At 52.6% G+C, this 20,379-nt stretch overlaps 1 protein-coding gene across 1 annotated transcript in view; it reads right to left on the bottom strand.

The window, feature by feature from the left end:
* Nucleotides 1–710: 710 nt before the first annotated feature.
* NCS1 (neuronal calcium sensor 1) overlaps nt 711–20,379 on the bottom strand; it is a 52,282-nt gene continuing 32,613 nt past the window's right edge. The window contains exons 4-9 of the mRNA XM_021691560.1: nt 18,557–18,695; nt 17,245–17,323; nt 15,944–16,032; nt 15,524–15,601; nt 13,019–13,136; nt 711–4,651 (exon numbers count right to left, since the gene is read on the bottom strand). Of these exons, the coding sequence (XP_021547235.1) occupies nt 13,038–13,136; nt 15,524–15,601; nt 15,944–16,032; nt 17,245–17,323; nt 18,557–18,695 (484 nt within the window). The 3' untranslated portion in view covers nt 711–4,651; nt 13,019–13,037. The remainder of the gene's footprint in view (nt 4,652–13,018; nt 13,137–15,523; nt 15,602–15,943; nt 16,033–17,244; nt 17,324–18,556; nt 18,696–20,379) is intronic.

Below are 20,379 nucleotides of genomic sequence, written 5' to 3'. Positions count from 1 at the left end.
CTGGCGAACTCTCGGCTTCCCACCACACTCCCTGAAATGTTCTGGTTTAATCATTATGCCCAAGGCTCTCATTTTGCACAGTCTGTCTTGGGGACCCTGGGCAGCCAACACCCAAAGCAGGAGAAACGGTGTCACAGGAGGAGAAAGAAGCCCAAAAATGAAATGAAAAAGAACAGAAACAGACAAAGCAACAGGTCCACACAAGGGAGGCGAGGACAAGTCAGGAAGCGTGTTTAATTGGCATGACATGGAAGACATACATCAGGAGCACAAGAGGAGGCCTGGGCACACTAGGTGGCCCTTGTCCACCCTGGGGCCTCCCCCTCCCCCACCTGCACCACAGGGTGAGGGCCTGCTTCTTCCCCAGAGACACAAACCAGCGGATTCAGACAGGACAGCACCCCAAAAAGAGGCTGGGGGGGGGGTTGGAAAGGCAAACAGAAAGAAAACAACCATAGCCAGGAAACATTGCACTTTCCTTTTTTTTTTTTTTTTTGGTTAAGAGTTGCCCAAATTCCTTTACCAAGTGGCAGACAGCGGGTCAGGGCATCCCGACAACTGAGACCGCCCCACTGGCCTCCCACCTCTGCAAGGTGCTCTGACCCCTACGCTCATGCCCGCTCTCCCCCGCTCTCCGCTCCTCACTTGGCCCTGTGAGGGGGGCGGAGCAGACACCTGCTCCCACCTGAGGGACAGAGGAACTGAGCAGGAGCGACCCGCCCCCAGTCTCAGAGAAAGCCGGTCACGGAGTCGGACTGGGAGCGTGTGGCCCTCCGTGGAGCCCCGGGCCCTGCAAAGACGTAGGGAAAACAGAAGTGTGCAGGCTGAGGGGCGAGGGGCAGGAGCGGGGGAGGAGGGGGATTCTGTGTTTGTCCCAGTTCCGGCCAGTCGAGAGCCTGAGCCTAGATGCCAAGACAGAAGATGGGACCAGCTGTTTATTCAACAAAAGCCTTTTATTCAGTCAAAAATCAACCATTGGGTTTATTCCGCAGATATTAAAAAAATGGGTAGAGGGCAAGGCTTCCCATCACTGTGCCCTTATGCTAATTAACTTAATTAACTTGCTATCCCGGCGGGAAGGGAGGGGGCAGACCTAGAAGAGGGGCATCTGGGAGACACGCTGCCAAAAATGCGGGGCTGGGGCCCAGAGCCCGGGTGAGATCGGAGCCCCCTCCTCCGCTCCCCCGCCTCCCGCTGCCCCCTCCAAGCTCCTGTTTGGCCTGTGGGGGGCCCCCACATGCCTTTGCAGCTCCCCGCCACCAGGGGGCGCGCCGGCGTCCCCTTGGATCGCCAGACGCGGAGGCGAGGCTGCGCCGAGAACCGGGTAGCTTTGCGCTGGGCGCGCAGTGGGGCTTAGCTCCAGACAGAGGCTGCCCCTCCCGGGGGGCCAAGGCCCCCCCAACCTTCCTCCCCTCAGAGAAAAGACAGGTTCCCGAAAGCCCAGGTGTGCCTGTCGTCTAGGAAGTTGGCTGTCAAACTGAAAAGCATTTCTGGGGAAGGGAGGACACGCACGTTTGCCTCGACGTTACTCAAAACGTTGCCTGGTCAAATGTCGGGACCTCTGGCTTCTCCTCAGTGCCATCAACACAGAGTGGGGAGCGGACGCCCTGAGGAAGAGGCAAGGGCCGCTGCTCCTGGGCCAGGGGACGAGGAGAGAAGGGTCGGCAGAGGGACGGAGAGCCTGGCATCCGGTGGGTCTGGAACCCCCAGAGAGCAGGCCTGGGCCTCTGGTGGAAATCGCTGCTGGGGACAGAGGCCCACAGCTGCTCAGGATTCCAGATCTAGAGGCCTGGTGAGAGGAGGAGACAGAACTGTCCCTGCCCGGCAACCTCGGGCACAAACGGCCAAAGCCCAGCACCCCGCCAGGAAGAGGGCTGGCCCTTCCGGCAGCTCTGGGCTGTCCCCGGGCATGGACCCAAGGTGCGCCTGAGCCATGGGGCCACAGGACGCCTGCCACACCCGTGGCTCCAAACCAAAAGGTCAGAGGGCAAGAAGGTGGAAGGAAGGCCTCGTGGGCAGATGCTCGTAGACGCCTGGGAATTGATGCCCGAGCTGGGGAGGGAAGGGGGCGGGGGGAACCCACACGCATAAGCCTGGATGATTCTGAGCCGCAAGTCCCTTACCGAGATGATGCCTTTAGCATGGGGTGCTCGACAGCTCCTCCCCACTGGGCCAGAGACGCAAATCGAGGCTCAGGCAGAAGCCAGAGAAGTAATGTGACATGGGGAAGGGCCCTCCTCTCCCCTCCTCCAGCCCCAAGCCACCAAGTCATCCTGCCCGAGGGTCCTAGGTCAGAGCCAGGATTGGGAGGGGGAGTCCTGGGGCTCCTGAGCCAGTGGCCTGAGCAGGAAGGTGACTGCAGGGGCCTTGAGGGGCCCAACCTGCAAAGTCACCTGTGAAGATCAAAGCGCTCCCAGTACCCGCGGAATCTGGGGCTTACAGTAGAGGTGGGGGACAGCCACGGGCTCTGCTGAGCAAGAAGGGAGTCAGGGACTGGCTGAGCGGTCCAGCCAGCGGGAACGGACATGCAAGCCCCACGCTGGCAGAGCAGTGCTCTGGGTTAATTAGCAGTCGCTCTGGCCTCCTGGGAAAGTGCAAAGTGAAGACCAAGGACAATTCAAAGTGAGAACCAAGGGCCAGCTTTTCCTCTCCTGGGGCTGGAGTAAGCAGGGAGAGGACAGGCTGCTGACTTTGCAAAGAAGCGGGAATTCTAGAGTCAGGCCGGGCCCTAGGTAGTCTGGGAGGCTGCTTCCCATACCAGAAGCCTTCCTTCCATGAGGACTAGTTCTGGGCCAAAAAGACAGTTCAAGAGTCCAGGAGGGACCAGGAAGAACTGCAGAGAGAACCAGGTAGGTCATCTGACCCCACACAACACAACCAGCAGCTGCCATGTCCCCAAAGACTTGTGCCAAGAGACAAAATAGTGACTCAAACAGATCTCGTGTCTGTTGGGGTCTGGCAAACTTAGCCACAGACCGCAGAATCATAAACTGTAAAAGACCCAGCCTATGATTGTACAGTGTCAGCATGGAAGTGGACCTTCCGGTTCAAGAAGCCCAAGCTTCCTGGTTCTGCAGCTGGGGTAGCTGGGGCCCAGAGAGGCCTGGGGCCTGCCCACAATCACAGAGCAGAGCCAGCTGCAGGTTCCTGGCCTCTGGTCCAAGGTCATCTGACTTTCCTGGTGGCAGTTCCAGGGCCATCCTGTCTCGGTGGCAGGTGGGGTTAGAAGCTTCCTATGAGCGCGTGTGGGCCATAGCCTCTAGGAGCAGCCACTACCGAATGGGATTGCCTGTGCCCCTTCCCTCCCGCCCGCCCTCCCAGCATCTGAGCTGAGAGAGGGAAGGGAAGGAGGATGCTCTGTGGTCTACCGGACAAGGCAGACCGGCAGGCAGAAAAGCAAGTGGGAGAGAACTGAGCGACAGTTTTCAAAATCCACCACGGAGGGAGAAGGAGCCCTTCCTCTGCTCACCTGCTTGCAAAGAGTGCCCTCCTCCCCTTTCCTAATGTACCCAGTCCTCCCTTGTTGGCTCCCAGGCTCCATGCTGCTGCAAACACCAAAGCAAGAGTTGAGAAACCAAAAGATATCCCCTGTTTGTCCTCAGAAAAGATGCTGTGGACCCAGAGGAAGACACAGGATGGGGAGTGTGGACAGGAAGCAGAGAAAAGGGGTTCAAGAGGAGGCATTTGGGCTGGGGGTGGGGGGAAAACAGTGCATTAGCCATTTAAGAAACCCACTCTTCCCCCTCTCCAAACATCGAGCACAGTATCTGGAAAAAAAAAAAAAAAGAGCGAGAGAGAGAGAGAGAGAGAAAGTTTTTTGGCTTCTTGGCCGCTGCAGGCCACCATCCTCCCAAGCGCAGGTGGGCAGGTGGGCAGGTGGGCGAGGGCGTGCACATGTAAACGGTAGGCCCCGCATCCCTGGGAGCTTTGGACACACGAGGCAGCAGCAACAGTTAACAACCAATAAATAAAAGATATCAATTATATATGTATAAAAAAACTCACTTTCCCCACAAAAAGCACAATACTGTTATCACAAAAAAATCATCATCAACATCATCATCATGAATCATCCTAGCCACGCAGGTGGTTTCGCTGCTCGAGGATGGGACGACAAATAACGTTAATCAGGTGGGCCCCCCTGACACCCCGAGCGCACCGTGGCCGAGGCCGTGACTTCCGTGGCCTCTCCAGCTGCCGAAGGACGGCCGAGGCGGGAGGCAGTGTTCTCTGAGGTCAACGGTAGCTTTCTCCCCATCTGTCAGTCTGTACCTTCTAGGACAGAAGGTAGTTTTGTTTTGTTTTTTTCTTTTTCAATGTTTGTTTGAAATAAAAAAACAAAAGCACACGCGCAGGAGAGCGGGAGGGACCCAGAGGCTGCCTGCGAAGCAGCCGAGTCCTTGGTTTTGCAGAGGGCTAGAGCCTTTTCCGTTTCGTGTTGGTTTCTGAACAAGCAGAGGTGGTTGGCAATTGGAGCCGGTGGCTTCAGGCGGTGGTGGGTGCAGGGCTGGGGGAAGGAGAGCCGGGCCTCGTGGTTCCAGGGCAGCCCGGCTGGGTATGGATGCGGAGAAAGGCTGGGTGGACACAGGAGGGTGGTGTTGGGGCGGAGGTGGCCTCATGGCACGGGAGGAGGTGAGTGGTTCCCAGGCATCTGGAAGACACAAGGAGGTGAGACAGGTGCAGAGCTGGCCGCCAGGGACGCACCCCTACAGGGCTGGCGGGAGAGTCAGTGAGGGCGCAGGGTGGCTTTCTGTCAGAAGTCCTAAAATTCAATGTGCATACCCTCTGATCCACCCATTTGGTGCTTAGTATTCATCCTTAAGAAATAAATCAGGTGGGGGCGCCTGGGTGGCGCAGTTGGTGAAGCGTCTGCCTTCGGCTCGGGTCATGGTCCTGGGGTCCTGGAATCGAACCCCGCATCGGGCTCCCTGCTCAGTGGGGAGTCTGCTTCTCCCTCTGCCTCTGCCTGCCGCTCCCCCTGCTCATGGTCTCTCTCTCCCTCTCTTTCTGTCAAATAAATAAATAAAATCTTAAAAAAAAAAAAGAAAGAAAGAAGGGGTTTGCCTCAGTAAAATCATCTATAATAGCAAAATAAAAAGGGAGGGAGCAACTCAGTGTCCACTAACAGGGAGCTGGTTGGATACACAGGATGCAGCCAGAGCATCACGTGATGGGCAACCACTGAGTTGGCATGGCATGGCCAACAGGCTCAACGGGATGAGTCGTCAGGGAAGCAAGCGCAAAGAAAAACCACACTAAGACACCACTTCACACCCACTAGGGTGGCTCTCCTCAGAACACAGGGAAACAACAAGTGCTGGTGAGCGTGTGGCGAGCCCGGGACCCCCAACTCTTGCTGGCGTAGGTAAAATGGTGCAGCTGCGTGGAAAACAGTCCGGTGGTTCCTCAAAAAGTTAAACACAGAGTTACCACAGGATCCAGCATTCCCACTCCTAGGGATACACCCCAAAGAACTGAAAATCGGGACTCGAAGCCACGGACACCCACGTTCATGGCAGCACTGTTCACAGTTGTCAAAAGGTGGAAACCCAGATGTCCACCAATGGATGAGTGGATGAACAAAATGTGCTCTGTCCATACAGCGGAGCACGACTCAGCCGTGAGAAGGAATGAAGTCCTCACAAGCGCTACAACATGGATGGACCTGGGAAACATTGCGCTGAGTGAAAGGAACCAGACAAAAAAGGCCACAGACTTCACTTCTACGAAATGTCCCAGATAGGCAAATCCATAGAGGCAGAAGGCAGGCTGGGGCTGCTGGGGGCTTAGTTGCAGAGGGGATGGGGAGAAACTGTGTAGTGGATTTGGCATTTGATTTTGGAGGGATACAGATGTTTTGAAACTAGACAGAGGTAGTGGTTGCACATCGTTGCGAATGTACGAAATGCCACTGAATTGTTCACTTGAAAATGGTTCGTTGGAACCCACCCTTCCCCTTTGGGACGGGGCGCCCTGCTGGCTCAGTCACTAGAAGCTTGCAACTCTTGATCTCAGGGGTCATGAGTTCAAGCCCCATGATGGGTGTAGAGCCTCCTTAAAATAAATAAATTTTTTTTTTAAGATTTTATTTATTTATTTGAGACAGAGAGAATGAGAGACAGAGAGCATGAGAGGGAGGAGGGTCAGAGGGAGAAGCAGACTCCCTGCTGAGCAGGGAGCCCGATGCGGGACTTGATCCAGGGACTCCAGGATCATGACCTGAGCTGAAGGCAGTCGCTTAACCAACTGAGCCACCCAGGCGCCCAATAAATAAATATTTTTAAAAAAAATTTTTAAAAACAAAGTGATTGATTTTATGTTAGGTGAATTTCGCCTTGATATATTTTGGAAAAAAGGCATGGAGGACCGTCCTGTCTGTTGGCGTCTGCGCCATCCACAGATCCTTCCCGTAACCTGCTCCGCTTAAATCCCATGTCCCTGCTCCCCCAACTGCACAAGCGTAGGTGTCAGATCCAAAAGAGGCCATTTCCCAGATCTGTGTGAGATGACCTGAAAGCATCATCTGGGTCAGTCAGAAGCTAGGTGGCAGTGGCCCTGGAGGAGTAGGAAGGCCCCACGGGACCAGAGTTTGGGTGGCCGCCGCAGTGCAGGTGGGGGGCAAGAGTCACCCAGGGAGAGGACTGTGTCCTCTCAGCCTTCCGTCCCCATGCCAACCCTGGGGCGCTTGGCTGAGTTTCTCATCACATGCTTTGCCTTCTGTGGCAATCTGTGAACCCTTATGATCCGCAGTGTCGTGGTGAAAACCGCAAACATGATGAAACTCACCAAATGCATTTAAATCCATAAATTCATGATTATATGTTTAAAAAAAAAAACTACTGGTCACCTCAAAAGGATATCAGAATCCAACTCATTTTGAAAACTGAAATGGAGGAAGAATTGAGTATCTATCCTGCCTTTCCAACTAAAAACTAGACGAGGGGAAAGTTCCCTGCGTAGAAGCAACCGAGCCACAAACAAAGAAGGACAGACAGCTTTAGGACGTCACCTACAGAATGAATGAATGAAGCAGTCATCACCACCCGACCTCATGAGCTACCTGGTGGACACAGGCAGCCCCACTTAGGAGGTGTTCTCGACGAGGTGGACCAAACTGAGTGCTGGGCAAGCCTGTAGATCTAACTGCCCATTTCCCGGAAGTACAGGGAACCAAAGAACATGTGAGAACTACCACAGGGGCGCAATCCACAAACCGCAGATGGAGGAGACTCTACAGAACGTGTTTCTCAACAAACAGCAAGCCAAAAAGGGAAGGGGAAACAGATTAAAATAAACTTGAGAGACCTATCAACCAATTGCAATAGGTGGAATTTATTCAGATTTTGATTCCAATAAACAAAAACCCGTGAGGTAATAGGAAATGGGAGTACCAGCTGCAGGGTGGGGGGTATTAAGGCATTAGTATTGATTTTTCTACTATTACGGATTTTGTAAAGGATTGTTATCTTTTAGGAATACATTTTGAAATATTTATGTATGAAACGATAGAATGTCTTGAATTTGCTTCAAATTAACCCACTCCAGGGCGCCTGGGTGGCTCAGTCGGTTGAGCGACTGCCTTCGGCTCAGGTCATGATCCTGGAGTCCTGGGATCGAGTCCTGCATTGGGCTCCCTGCTCAGCGGGGAGTCTGCTTCTCCCTCTGACCCTAACCCCTCTCATGTGCTCTCTCTCTCTGTCAAATAATAAATAAAATCTTTATAAAAAAAATAAATAAATAAAGTTTCATTGGGCGCCTGGGTGGCTCAGTTGGTTAAGCGACTGCCTTCGGCTCAGGTCATGATCCTGGAGTCCCTGGATCGAGTCCCGCATCGGGCTCCCTGCTCGGCGGGGGGTCTGCTTCTCCCTCTGACCCTCCCCCCTCTCATGTGCTCTCTCTCTCTCATTCTCTCTGTCTCAAATAAATAAATAAAATCTTTAAAAAAAAAAAAAATTAACCCACTCCGAAGGTGCATATGGAGGGTACAGACAGTACAAGATTGGCAGCGGACTGGTGATTCTGAAGGAGGATGGTCAATAATGGGATTACACCACTCTTTCCACCACTGCTCGTGAATACGAAGGTTTTTTTAAAAACCCACTTCAAGATTTCCAACAGCCTAAGTGTCCCACAGCACAGGACTGGGTAAATTACGGCCCAACTATACAACAGAATACCATGCAGCTATTAAAAACGATGGTGTCGAACCACATTTTTACCGATGTAGAAAATAGGCAGGATCTCAGTTCCTGGGTGGCTCAGTGGATTATGTAACAGTAACTTATCGAACAATTAGGATACATCAGGAATCTGAGAAGGCAAATCAATCACAAAAACGATGGAACACAAATTGGATCTAATTACTATCCAGTAGGTTCTAGGACAAGCCTGAGAACAGGAAGAGGGCAATTTTGGGGACGAGCTATAGAAAGGTTGTCTGAAAAGCTCGTCATGGAAATAAAGTAACATCTTCTTGGCTGCCATGTTGCTGGTGAGGCTCAGATGGGTGTCTCCATACATGGTGTTAAGGAAAGTCTGTGCAGCCACAGCATGATGTGAACTTTGTGCCAAGTTGGGTAAAACACGTTAAAAATCTTTTTTCTTGGGGTGCCTGGGTGGCTCAGTCAGTTAAGCAACTGACTCTTGATTTTGGTGCAGCTCCTGATCTCGGGGTCATGAAATCGAGCCCTGCATTGGGCTCCACACTGGGCGTGGAGCCTGCTTGAGATTCTCTCTCTCCCTCTCCCTCTGCCCCTCCCCACAGCTCGTGTGTGCTCTTTCTCTTTCTCTAAAAACAAACAAACAAACAAAAAACCTCTTCTCTTAGTGTTGAGTCTCCAAAAGAAAACATAAATGTTTCCTATAAGTTGTTCATAAAAAAAAAACCAAAACAACAGCCAACAACATATGGTTATGAACTCATTGTTGCTGAGGAAATACAAACACATGTGTGTTCACAGAAAACCGTAAGGCAGAAACAATTAGGGTGATTGAAAAATAATCACACACCATAAAGAAATTAGTGACACTGCGTGAGTTTTTCTGGGAGGCGGATATATCAAGAAGCTATGTTTGTACCACTTTTTCCACAGCCTGCGGGAGACAAAGCAGCATGTCACAGGAGGCCACTGGTGGTAATTCACAAAAGAAGCCTCTGGGAAATGAGACAATGGATCATAATACGCACCATGGGACCCAGAGCCACATGCCGAGTGCTTCTAAGATCAGAGAAATAACTATGATGGTTTCTTTAGAAACTGTTTTGATTATATACCCCCATGTGACCCAGTTATTTTTGTGAGTGTTCGATTCTTTTTGAATCACCCTGGACCCAAAATGCTCACAGTGGTTATATCTGGGTTATACATGAAGGTTTTTAAAAATAAACTTCTTGTGTTCTGTTTCAACATACTGTCTAAGGTCTCTTCAATGGAAAAGGATTTCTTGTGTAAAATCATCAACAGCAGCAGCCTCACAGAAACTTAAGAAGAGCATAAGCCCCCAAAATAAAGTATCAGCAAATCAAATCTGATGATACATAAAAACACTAACACACAATGGTGAAAGTAGAGTTTATTCTAAGAGTGCAAGGGAGGCTTAGCATTCAAAAACCAATCAGCGTTATTCATCAGGTTAACACCCAAAAGGGAGAAAAGTCATATAAGCATCCTGGTAGATGCAGAATATTTTTTTTATAAAACTCAACACTCTTCGTGATTTTCTAAAAAAACAACTCCTGGGGGCACCTGGGTGGCTCAGTCGTTAAGCGTCCGCCTTCGGCTCAGGTCATGATCCCGGGGTCCCGGGATGGGGCGGGCCCCGCACTGGGCTCTCTGCTGGGCGGGAGGTCTGCTTCTCCCTCTCCCACTCGCCCTGCTTGTGTTCCCTCTCTCGCTGTCTCTCTCTCTCTCTGTCAAATAAATAAATAAATCTTAAAAAAAAAAAAAAAACTCCTAGGAGGGGCCCCTGGATGGCTCAGTTGGAAGAGCTTGGGACTCTTGATCTCGGGGTTGTGAGTATGAGCCCCAGGGTGGGTGTAGCAATTACTTAAAATAAATAAACATAAATAAAAAACAACTCCTGGTGAACTAGAAAAGGAAATTTCTAAATCTGATAAAACCTATCAAGAGAAGACCTATACCAGACATTCTAATGATAATTATTGAGTTAATTATAACTTAACTAATCTAATAGTGAATTATTATTATAATTTTTTTAAAGATTTTATTTTATTTTATTTATTTATTTTTTTTTAAGATTTTATTTATTTATTTGAAAGAGAGAGAATGAGAGAGAGAGAGCACATGAGAGGGGGGAGGGTCAGAGGGAGAAGCAGACTCCCCGCCGAGCAGGGAGCCCGATGCGGGACTCGATCCCGGGACTCCAGGATCATGACCTGAGCCGAAGGCAGTCGCTTAACCAACTGAGCCACCCAGGCGCCCCTGAAGATTTTATTTATTTGACAGAGAAAGACACAGTGAGAGAGGAAACACAAGCAGGGGGAGTGGGAGAGGGAGAAGCAGGCTTCCCTGCGGAGCAGGGAGCCCGATGTGGGGCTCAATCCCAGGACCCTGGGATCATGACCTGAGCCAAAAGCAGACGCTTAACGACTGAGCCACCCAGGTGCCCCTGAATTATTCTTTTTTTAAAAAGATTTTATTTATTTATCTATCAGAGAGAGAGAAAGAACACAAGCAGGGAGAGGGAGAAGCAGACTCCCTGCCAAGCAAGGAGCCTGATGCAGGACCCGATCCCAGGACACTGGGATCATGACCTTGGCCGAAAGCAGACGCTCAACGCGTTGAGCCACCCAGGCTTCCCACTAATAGTGAATTATTGAAAGCTGTCCCCCAAGACCAAGAGTGAGACAAAAATGCTCACCATCGCTACTCCTAAGTGACACTGCACTGGAGGGCCCAGCCAGGGCAAGGAAGCAGGACAAAGAAACAGATGGCTGAAGGACAGGAGAGGAAGAAATAAAGCATAGACAGTCCCAAAGAATTGAAGGTAGATTCTTAGATTTGATAAGTGACGTTAGTAGGACCATTAGATATATCATCAATAAACAAAAACCAACTGAATTTCTAGAAACCAGAAATAAACGGGAAATACAATTTAAAAAAAAACAAACCTGAATATCCAGGAATAAATCTATCATAAGATGTAAAAGACTTTTTAGCTGAAATCAATAAAATGTCCTAGAGGAAAAATTTGAAAGACCTAAATGAACGGATATACCATTTTCATGGATTGGAACACTCCACACAACAAAGATGCCAATTCTCCCCCAAAATGAACTGTAGATTCAACTCAATCCCAATCAAAATCTCAATGTGTGCGTGTGTGTATAGAAATGGATACATTCATTCTAAAATCTATATAGAAATGCACATAGCCTAACGTAGCCAAGGCACTCCTGAAAAAAAAGTGATGAGGTGTCACTTCCAAGATTAGGTTATGAGAAGATGGACGCCTGCATCTCGGGTTCTCACTCTCCCTCCCTCCTAGGAAGCTCCCCCTGACGGAAGCCAGCAGCCCTGTGCAAAAGTCCCCACAGTGAGAACCGAGGCTGCTGATTCAAATGAGTGAGCTTGGAAGTGGGTGCTCCCCCACCAAACCTTCAGATGACACCATGGCCCTGGCCAGCAGCTGAGGGTTATCCAGGTTACCTGAGACTGAGGAGTTTCCTAGAACTTGAGACTTTCCATGCAAAATCTGGGACAGTCCTGGGCAAACAGGGATGGCTGGTCACCTTGCTGACAGCTTGACTACATCCTCATGAGAGACCTCAAGCCAAAGGCCCCCAGCTAAGCTGTGCCCAAATTCCTGATGTCTGTTCTTTTCAGCGGCAGTTTTGAGGTAACCTAGCATTCGGCAATAGATAACTATGACGGCACTTCCCAAAAGGATGACGTACACATGACCAGCTACCCGACGTCCGTGCTCACCGGAGAAAGGTAAATTAAAATTATACCCTGTCACGACACACCCACCAAAATGTGTAAAATGTAAAAGACAGAGAGCATCCAGTGTTGGCCGGGCTGTAGAGCAAATGGAACTCTGAGGCAGTGCTGGTGGGGTCTAAAATTGGGGGGGAGGGGCGCCTGGGTGGCTCAGTCGGTTAAGCGTCTGCCTTCGACTCAGGTCATGATCCCAGGGTCCTGGGATCGAGCCCCGCATCAGGCTCCCTGCTCAGCAGGAAGCCTGCTTCTCCCTCTCCTACTCCCCCTGCTTGTGTTCCCTCTCTCGCTGTCTCTCTCTGCCAAATAAATAAAATCTTTAAAAAAAATAAATAAAAATAAATAAATAAATAAATAAATAAATAAATAAAATTGGGGGGGAGCCACACGGGAAGACTCGAGTAGCCTCTAGTGAACCCGAACACACACATATCCTGGGTCCCACAATCTTCCTCAGATACACACCAAGGGAACGCATCATCCGTCCACCAGAAGGCACGTTCAAGAATGACCTCGGCGGGGGCAACACCCCCATTCTTCGCACACAACACGGAGGACAGAACAGAGAGGAGGCAAAAAGAAGAGGTAGGGGAGAATCAGGAAGAAAAAGGGAGGCAGTCCTCTCCCGGCCACAGAGGCCTCTCCTGGCTATATGGCTCAGCACTTCCAGCAAACCCGACTGGAGGAAACGAGAAACCATATCTGAGCTACTGAACAAGGGAGCCAGAGGGCTCACTCAGGGCTTCCACGGGCCACACAGAGAGGGCGTGCACAGCCCTTGCTCTCCCCGTCCCCCGACAACTATGCTTTTCAAAGCGTTTCCAATCCAGGGAAACTTCTATTTAAGCAAACTCTCGGGCCGAATCTGGGCATATAAAAATGACAAAAGGAGAAAGGCTGTAGCTGATTTGAAGCCTACCTCCAGGCCCTCCTACCAGCTCGGCTCCAGCTGGGCAGACCCCAAGGACTGCCAGGAGACCCAGCGAATCCTAGGTGCCCTGTGACTGGCTTTTCCCCCCCTGCCCCCAACCCCAAGCCCCAGGTTCCCCTCCACTCACCCCGGCTCTGGGCCCTGGACTATACCAGCCCGTCATAGAGGGACAGCGCCTGCACAATGGAGGGGTCTGCCTTCGATCCTTCCTGGAACTCCTGCAGGGTCAGCTTCCCGTCGGCGTTCTGCAAGCAGAGAGAGGCGGCTGAAGGTGGGGGACAACAAGCCTCCCAGGATGGGGGCCTCTGGCCTGGACCCTGGACACCTGCTCCCCAAGCCCATCCCAGAACTGGCCCGGAGAGAGCTTCCAAATTTAGGTCAGGAAGAAGGCAGCGCACCTCGCTAGGTAGGAGGAGTCAGGCGTCAAGAGAGACCCAGGCACTTCCTGGCAAGGTGACCTTGGGTACGTGACCCTGGACCCCTAACTCCATACTTATCATTATCACTGCAATGAATTCCCATAAATGGTGGTTAATCCCCAAGGGCTGAGAGCGCACTGCATTTCTCTGGGGTCACTCTTGCAAGGGCATTTAAACCACTCCCGGAGCAGCCTACACCAGACGCCAGGAGACCCAGTGGAGCTCAAGAAAAAGGGCTTGAGTGGGTCTCTCGGGGTAGTGGTGATTTGGGCCAGAATCCCTGCCTCTGGAGCATCTCTCAGGGAAACCCGTGAGAGCCAAAAAAAAAAAAAAAAAAAAAGGCCCAGAGAGATGGCTCACTGCGGGCCCTGAAGATGCTACGCGTCTCACACTTGCTCTCAGGGGCTCCTCACGGCCGCCCTAAGAAGAGGCACTGCTCTTATCTCCATTTTGCTGGTAAGGAAACTGAGGCTTGGTCACCTCCCTAGGGCCCCATGGCTAGTCACTGGGGAAGGTAGAATTTACACCAGTCTGGGTGGGTGGTGGGCTCTGTTTCCCTAAATAAGGGACGTATGAGTCGGGGAGATTTAAGGAGCGTGTGGCCTTGGCATTAAACAGCATCGAACCGCCCCGTGACAAAGTCAGTATCCCTCGCTCCACACGCTGTGGATGCATCTTTTTATCAACGCCAAGAGACCAGCGCAGTCTGAACCTAGAGGTCTTCCCTGCCTCTCTGACATGTGCTGATCTCAGGCTCTAAGCTTTCAGGGCAAGCACCTGGATAAAACAAGGACATACTAATAAGCCCACTGTCAGGAGCGCCTGGGTGGCTCAGCCAGTTAAGTGTCTGCCTTTGGCTCAGGTCATGATCCCAGGGTCCTGCTCAGCGGGGAGCCTGCTTCTCCCTCTCCCGCTCCCCCTGCTTGTGCTCTCACTCATTCTCTGTCAAATAAATAAAATCTTAAAAAAAAAAAAAATAAGGCCACTGTCACTGTAATTTGTGTTCTTTGATTTAAGGCAAGTGATACTGGGCTGCCCTACCATCACCATATCAAATTTCCAATAAATACAAACTTATTTCACTTTAAAAAAAAAAGGTTGATATAAACAAGGATTTCTTAACCTGGGATCTGTGGCTAGAATGCAGCAGGTCTGTAAACTTAGATGGGAAAAAAACGAGGTCTTTCTATTTGCTAACTTCTAACTGAAATTTAGCTTTTCCATCTACAATGATGGTAGGTGACAATGCCCAAGAGAACCAGCCGCACCTGGGACCTGTGTCAACCGTGGGGGTCATAGGCAATGACGTGCGGGCATCACGTATGCTTGTCACTGCTTTGAAACTGCGGGGTGGTGACACCCACCACTACACCTCTTTATTTAATGCATTCATAAAGAAGCTCACAGAATGCTCTATCACGAATTCTTTTTAAAAAATATTTTGATGTCTGTATTCCAAAATCATTAGCTTCCTTTTTGATCCTATGGATTTGATTTGATGCACTGAAAACCGTTATTCTGAGAAGCCCAGAGACTTCTCCAGTACATCAAAGGGGTCCAGGTCAAGAAGTAAAAACGGTTAAGAATTTAGCCGGGGAGGGGCGCCTGGGTGGCTCAGATGGTTAAGTGTCTGCCTTCAGCTCAGGTCATGATCCCGGGGTCCGGGGATTGAGCCCCACATTGGGCTCCTGGCTCGGCAGGGAGCCTGCTTCTCCCTCTCCCTCTGCCTCCCCCCCCGCTCATGCTGTTTTTTTTTTTTTTTAAAGATTTTATTTATTTATTTGACAGGGAGAGACAGCCAGAGAGGGAACACAAGCAGGGGGAGTGGGAGAGGGAGAAGCAGGCCTCCCGCTGAGCAGGGAGCCCGATGCGGGGCTCGATCCCAGGACCCCGGGACCATGACCTGAGCCAAAGGCAGACGCTTAACGACTGAGCCACCCAGGCGCCCCTGCTCTCTCTCTCTCTGTATCTCTGTGTCTCAAATGAATGAATAAATAAAATCTTAAAAAAAAAAAAAAAAAAGAATTTAGCTGGGGAAAGAAGAAGTGTTGGCTAAACTTACTTAAAGCTCTGGACATTTGATAGGGATGGCTGCTGACCTGCACTGAACATCTATGCATCTCGGAGGGTCTGCGCGGCCCACCCACTGGGGCCCGGGGCCTGGCCCCCACGCCTTACCTCCCTGGTCAAGTACCAGCCTCACCCGGGCTCACCTTATCCATCATGGCGAAGATGCGGTCCACCCTCTTCTCCGGGGTGTTTTCCTCCTCGGGGAGCTCCACGGTGTTCCCCTGCCAGAGAGAGACAAGGTGGGCGCTAGGCTCCTGGCACTCCGGCTTTGGGGTCCTGGCCAAAAGCATGCCCCCCAGATCTGGGCGGGTTCCAGATGCGGACTGCTCTTCCTCCCACTCCCCACCCCACCCCGGCCCTCTCTGCCTCCTGCTCTGGAACACTCTGTCCCCACAGCCGCTGCCCACCTCGCAGATGTGCAGTGACCACCCCTCCCCCGGCCAACTCTCAGCCCGGGCGGGAGAGCAGCTACGCAAGCGGGCTCCCTCGGGGCCGACCAGGCCCTGTCCCCAAACGTGACGCCCCCCCACTGCCTCTCCTACCCCATAGGGCCCAGGCCTCACCACCATCTGGTAAATGGCGTCCACAATGTCCAGCATCTCGTTCCTGGTGATGTAGCCGTCGTTATCCAGATCGTAGAGCTTGAAGGCCCCTGTGATCAAGCAGTGGGGCGGAGTCAGCCCCAGCGCAGGGCGGGGTCCGGCAGGCTCTGCCACGCCCCTCCGCCCCCCCCCCCCCAGCATGCGGGGGAGCCCCATTACTCATCCACAGAGGATTCACATCAGGACAAACAGGGAGGGACAGAGAGACAGACAGACACACACACACATTGACACAGGTAGCATTTCAAGTGGGGTTTAAAAAAAAGAAACTAAAAGTAAAAAGAAGGGGTCTCTGGGTCTGTAGAGCAGGGGCTGGGGTTGAGTGGGGGGGGAGGGAGGGCAGGAGGAACCCCTAATGGCCTCCCTCCCCCCGCCCCCGCCCTCCCCAGTCTCCGCCTCCTCTCCACCCACTCCTCTCCCACAATCACGGAGCTTCCTGCTATGGTCAACTAAGAAAATAAAATAATATGCCCGGGATGGGGGTGGGGGGGTAGCTTTTACATAAACAAAATCCTCCTTTATTCCAAAAAAAAAAAGAAAGAAAGAAAAAGAAAAAGAAAAAGAAACTGCACTGTTTTCTTGTTGCCAATGCAACGCAACGTAGAGGCCCCAGAGAGCAGTGAATTCTGGTTCAACTGCTTCCACCCTCTCTCCAGACGTCCTTTTGCCCCTGCCCACTCGGCCCTAGGGCCTCGCACATGCTATTCCCGCCTCCCGCAGGGCCAGCTCCTGACCCTTCACAGAGCCAGTTGCCCTCCTGTCTGCTCACCCACCCTTCCCGCCTCGGCTGCAGTTTTATGGGATTTTTCAAAATCCTGTCCCCGTGCTAGACTGACAGCCATGACAACGGGCACCTGCCTATCTGATTCTCCCGCGGCTTCCCAGCCTCCGGGCCAGGGCGCACTGTGGCCGTGTCCCGTGGATGTCTGCTGAGTGAACGAGTAAGTGCGTGGATGAGACCAGACATCAAAACAGCAGCCTCCCAAGAGGTGCAGGCAGCACTGGAACCGAGTCTTAGAATGCAAGGCTACAGTACCCATGGGCCACGTCTACACCCGTTGACCTCCCCATCTGTCCACCCTGCCTCGGTAAGCCGTGTTCCTCCTACACGGCCACCCCCAGGGAAGCTCCTGTGACCTGGAAAGGCCGGACATCTGGGTCATCTCTCAGCCCTGGACCCACAGCCTGGCCCGGTTATCTGGGCTCCCTCCAGCCTGGGCCCAGCCAGGGGCTGCCTGACAGGACCCAGGGACGGGACTTACACCGAAGCTTCTCATCCAGAGTTCCCCTTGAGGTCACCGACAGCGCCTGGATGAACTCAGAGAACTCGATCCGCCCGTCCTGACAGGAGAGAGGGGCAGGGTGGCCTCAGTCAGTACCGGGTCTCTGGTCAGGCTGGGCCTTGGGTGCGTGATGGGTGACGGCAGGCACCAGATGCCCATGGCTGATGGACGGACAGCCAAGGGGAGAGGGTGGGAGAGAGGGGACAAGGGACAGAGTGGGGGGTAGGATTACAGATGGGTCAGGCCAGGCAGGGGGGACAGAAGAAGGAGTGAGGCTAAAGGCAGAGCCCAACTCCACATCTGGTGGGAGAAAGAGCCAGAAGTTACCACCAACACACACACACCCTCTCTGGGCAAGGGCCTCCTGGAGATCCCCTTTCCCCTTGGCCTAGAACTACAGGCTTCCAGGCTTTTGAGGGCAGGGCTCTAGACTGTTTAATCCCACCTGTCCGTTTTGCAAATAGGGAAACTGAGGCCTGGAGAGGGCAGAGCTCTTCCCAGGGCTAGGCAGTGTGACTGTCAGCCTGAGGACACTTGGGGAGAAAGCCAGAGCGTGACAGCACAGAAACATTCCAAGCGCCCAACAGTACAGAGCGTGAAAACAAGTTACAGTAAATCCACCGTGAACATGAGGAAGCCTGGAAAAATGCAGGCATGGGACAGAGTGCTAAGGACCGTGGGCCCCCTGACAGTGGATCTGCCAACTGTCAGCACGGCCATCCCCAGGAGGGGACACACGCAACAACACAGATGAGCCTTGAAAACATGATGCTCAGTGAAAGGAGCCAGGCACAAAAGATCCCATATTGTATGCTGCTCAGAGCCTCAGTTTCCCCATCTGCAAAATGGGAGTATTAAAAGGCCATACCCCACAGGTAGTTGGTTGTAAAGCCTCACTCAAAATAATCCACGTAAAAAGCTTAGCACACAGTAAATGTTCAGTAAGGTCAGTGATGATTCTAAATCCGGGTTATTGTGCCTGCAGGCATTTGCATTCTGTGCTTGTAAGAGAAAGGGCAAGGTATACAAATGTGCGCATGCCTGTATGTACAGACATACGTACGCATACACATCTCTGTGCAGCACGTGTAAGTGCATGAATTGCATATGTGTACGCACGTTTGTGTGCGGACGCAGGCACGCATTTGTATGCATCAGTGTATGTGCATGTGTGTGTTCGTTCTCCAGAAGGGAAGGCCGGCAGGAGAGCGTGGGTGCGGAGATGCCGCGGGCGCCTGCAGGAGGGAGGGGACTCTGGGCCGGGCGCGGGCCCCGCCAACCCCCAGCTCACCTTGTTTTCGTCAAAGACGTTGAAAACAAACGTAGCGAACTTGGTAGGATCTCCAAATGGGAAGAACTGCTTATAGATTTTCTGGAAGCCTGCAGCATCCAGCTGCCCGCTGGGGCAGTCCTTGATGAAGCCTTTGTACCTGGAGGCGCAGACCCGGCGAGAGAGGGTAAAGGAGGCGCCGGAATCACCCACCTACCCGCAGCTCCTGCCCAGCGCCCCGAGAGGCTGTGAATCCTGGTTCAAAGAGACAGTACCCCATGGGGGTGGTGGGCTGGACGTCCTAGCGGGGGCTCATCCCAGCTCTGTCTCTGGCTAGCTGGGTGGCCTGGGATAGGTGACTGCATCTCTCTGAGTCTCATCCATCCAAGGAGGAATAAGAGACGCCATGAGAATGAACACTGTGCATAGAGCACTTGGCCCCCCAGCCCTGCCCCCCACACAGCAGGGCTACAACAAAACTCACACGAACCAGCTCCCCAAAGTGGCGCTCTTACACCAGGCACTCCCGCCTCCCCCACTTTCTCCACTGAGCCCTTCCTGGCACCACAGAGTGGGCAGAGCCACCATATGGGGCCGGCAGCTGGCTCCTCCCACATGCCTGCACCCTACAATATGCACACCCCCTCCCCCACCTCTGTTCCCAGGGATCTGCACTGACGGACACGGGAGCCGGGCAGCGAGCTCAAAGGGCACCCTGGTTTGTTCCGATTGGACTTGTCCACCCGGTGTTCCCAGTGTCCAGCACAGGATCCTGCAGATGCCCGCTGATGGCGACATGGCTTTATACTCCACATCCCAGCTTTGCCCCTTGCTGGCTGTGCAACCTTGGGCAAGTGCCTTCCCCTCTCTGAGCCTCAATCCCCTCATTCATAAAAGGGGACAGCTCTCATAGCGATCTTGTCGGGATCAGATGAGATGATGAGGTAACACTTACCCCAGGCCTGGGCATAAAAAATCATCAACAGCATGATCTTTAGTATTATGAACTCAGATGAGCTGTTGTAAAGTAATTCATGAGTTGGCTCTTGTGTGTAGCTTAGCAACCCAGCTGGAGGAGGGGGATTCCCAGCATAGAGGGAAGCTAGCGAGGGATCAGCCATTGTCTGCTCCCAGCTCCTAGCTCTCGGGGCCCCTCGCTGCAAACCCATTCTCCTGGAGCGCCCACGGCGGCTGGTGAGCAAGTCTACAGTGAAGCCCATTTGAAGGATGAGGAAACTGAGGCTCAGGAGGGGTACTTGCTCGTCCTCGCAACCCAGACCAGAGCTGAGGCGGGGGTCGAAGGCAAACACTGCAGAGCCCAGATGCTCAGAGACACGGGGTCGCCGAGACTCACCTGCCCCGTTGTTCTGTTCTAATGGAGACCCTCGTGTCCAGGGAGGGGATTCCGGGCACCCCATCTTGGCCCTAGGAGGTGGCACCATGGCCGGGGCCCATTCATAGAGGGGGCATGTGGAGAAGAGGTCCAGGGAGGCCAGCTCCCTGCTCAGTAACCAGATGGCTGCCCCATCTCACCCTCCGCCTGGACCTTCCTGGGCACAGAGCTCAGCCTTCATGGCTGCTCCTCGTGAGTCACCCCTGCCCTGCGAGGTGGGTTCAGTGATGCTGGGGTTCAGAGATGAGGCAAGAGGTCGGGTGCGCTTCCCAACACTGGTACCAGGAAGGGACCCAGCCCAGTGCAGGTCCCTCTAAATTCTCCTTCCCAGCGGAGTGCTCTGGGCTCCAAACTTCATACCTAGGCAGGACACACAGCCAGGGAGAAGGAGCGTTGCAGGGACAAGACCTGGTCCATGGCCCCAGGCTCCCTGGTCAAGACAGGTCCCTGG

The sequence above is a fragment of the Neomonachus schauinslandi genome, chromosome 13 (genome assembly GCF_002201575.2).
Source record: "Neomonachus schauinslandi chromosome 13, ASM220157v2, whole genome shotgun sequence".
NCBI lineage: Eukaryota > Metazoa > Chordata > Mammalia > Carnivora > Phocidae > Neomonachus > Neomonachus schauinslandi.
Note: the sequence above shows the minus strand (reverse complement) of the source record. Positions and strands in the feature narration are given on the sequence as shown.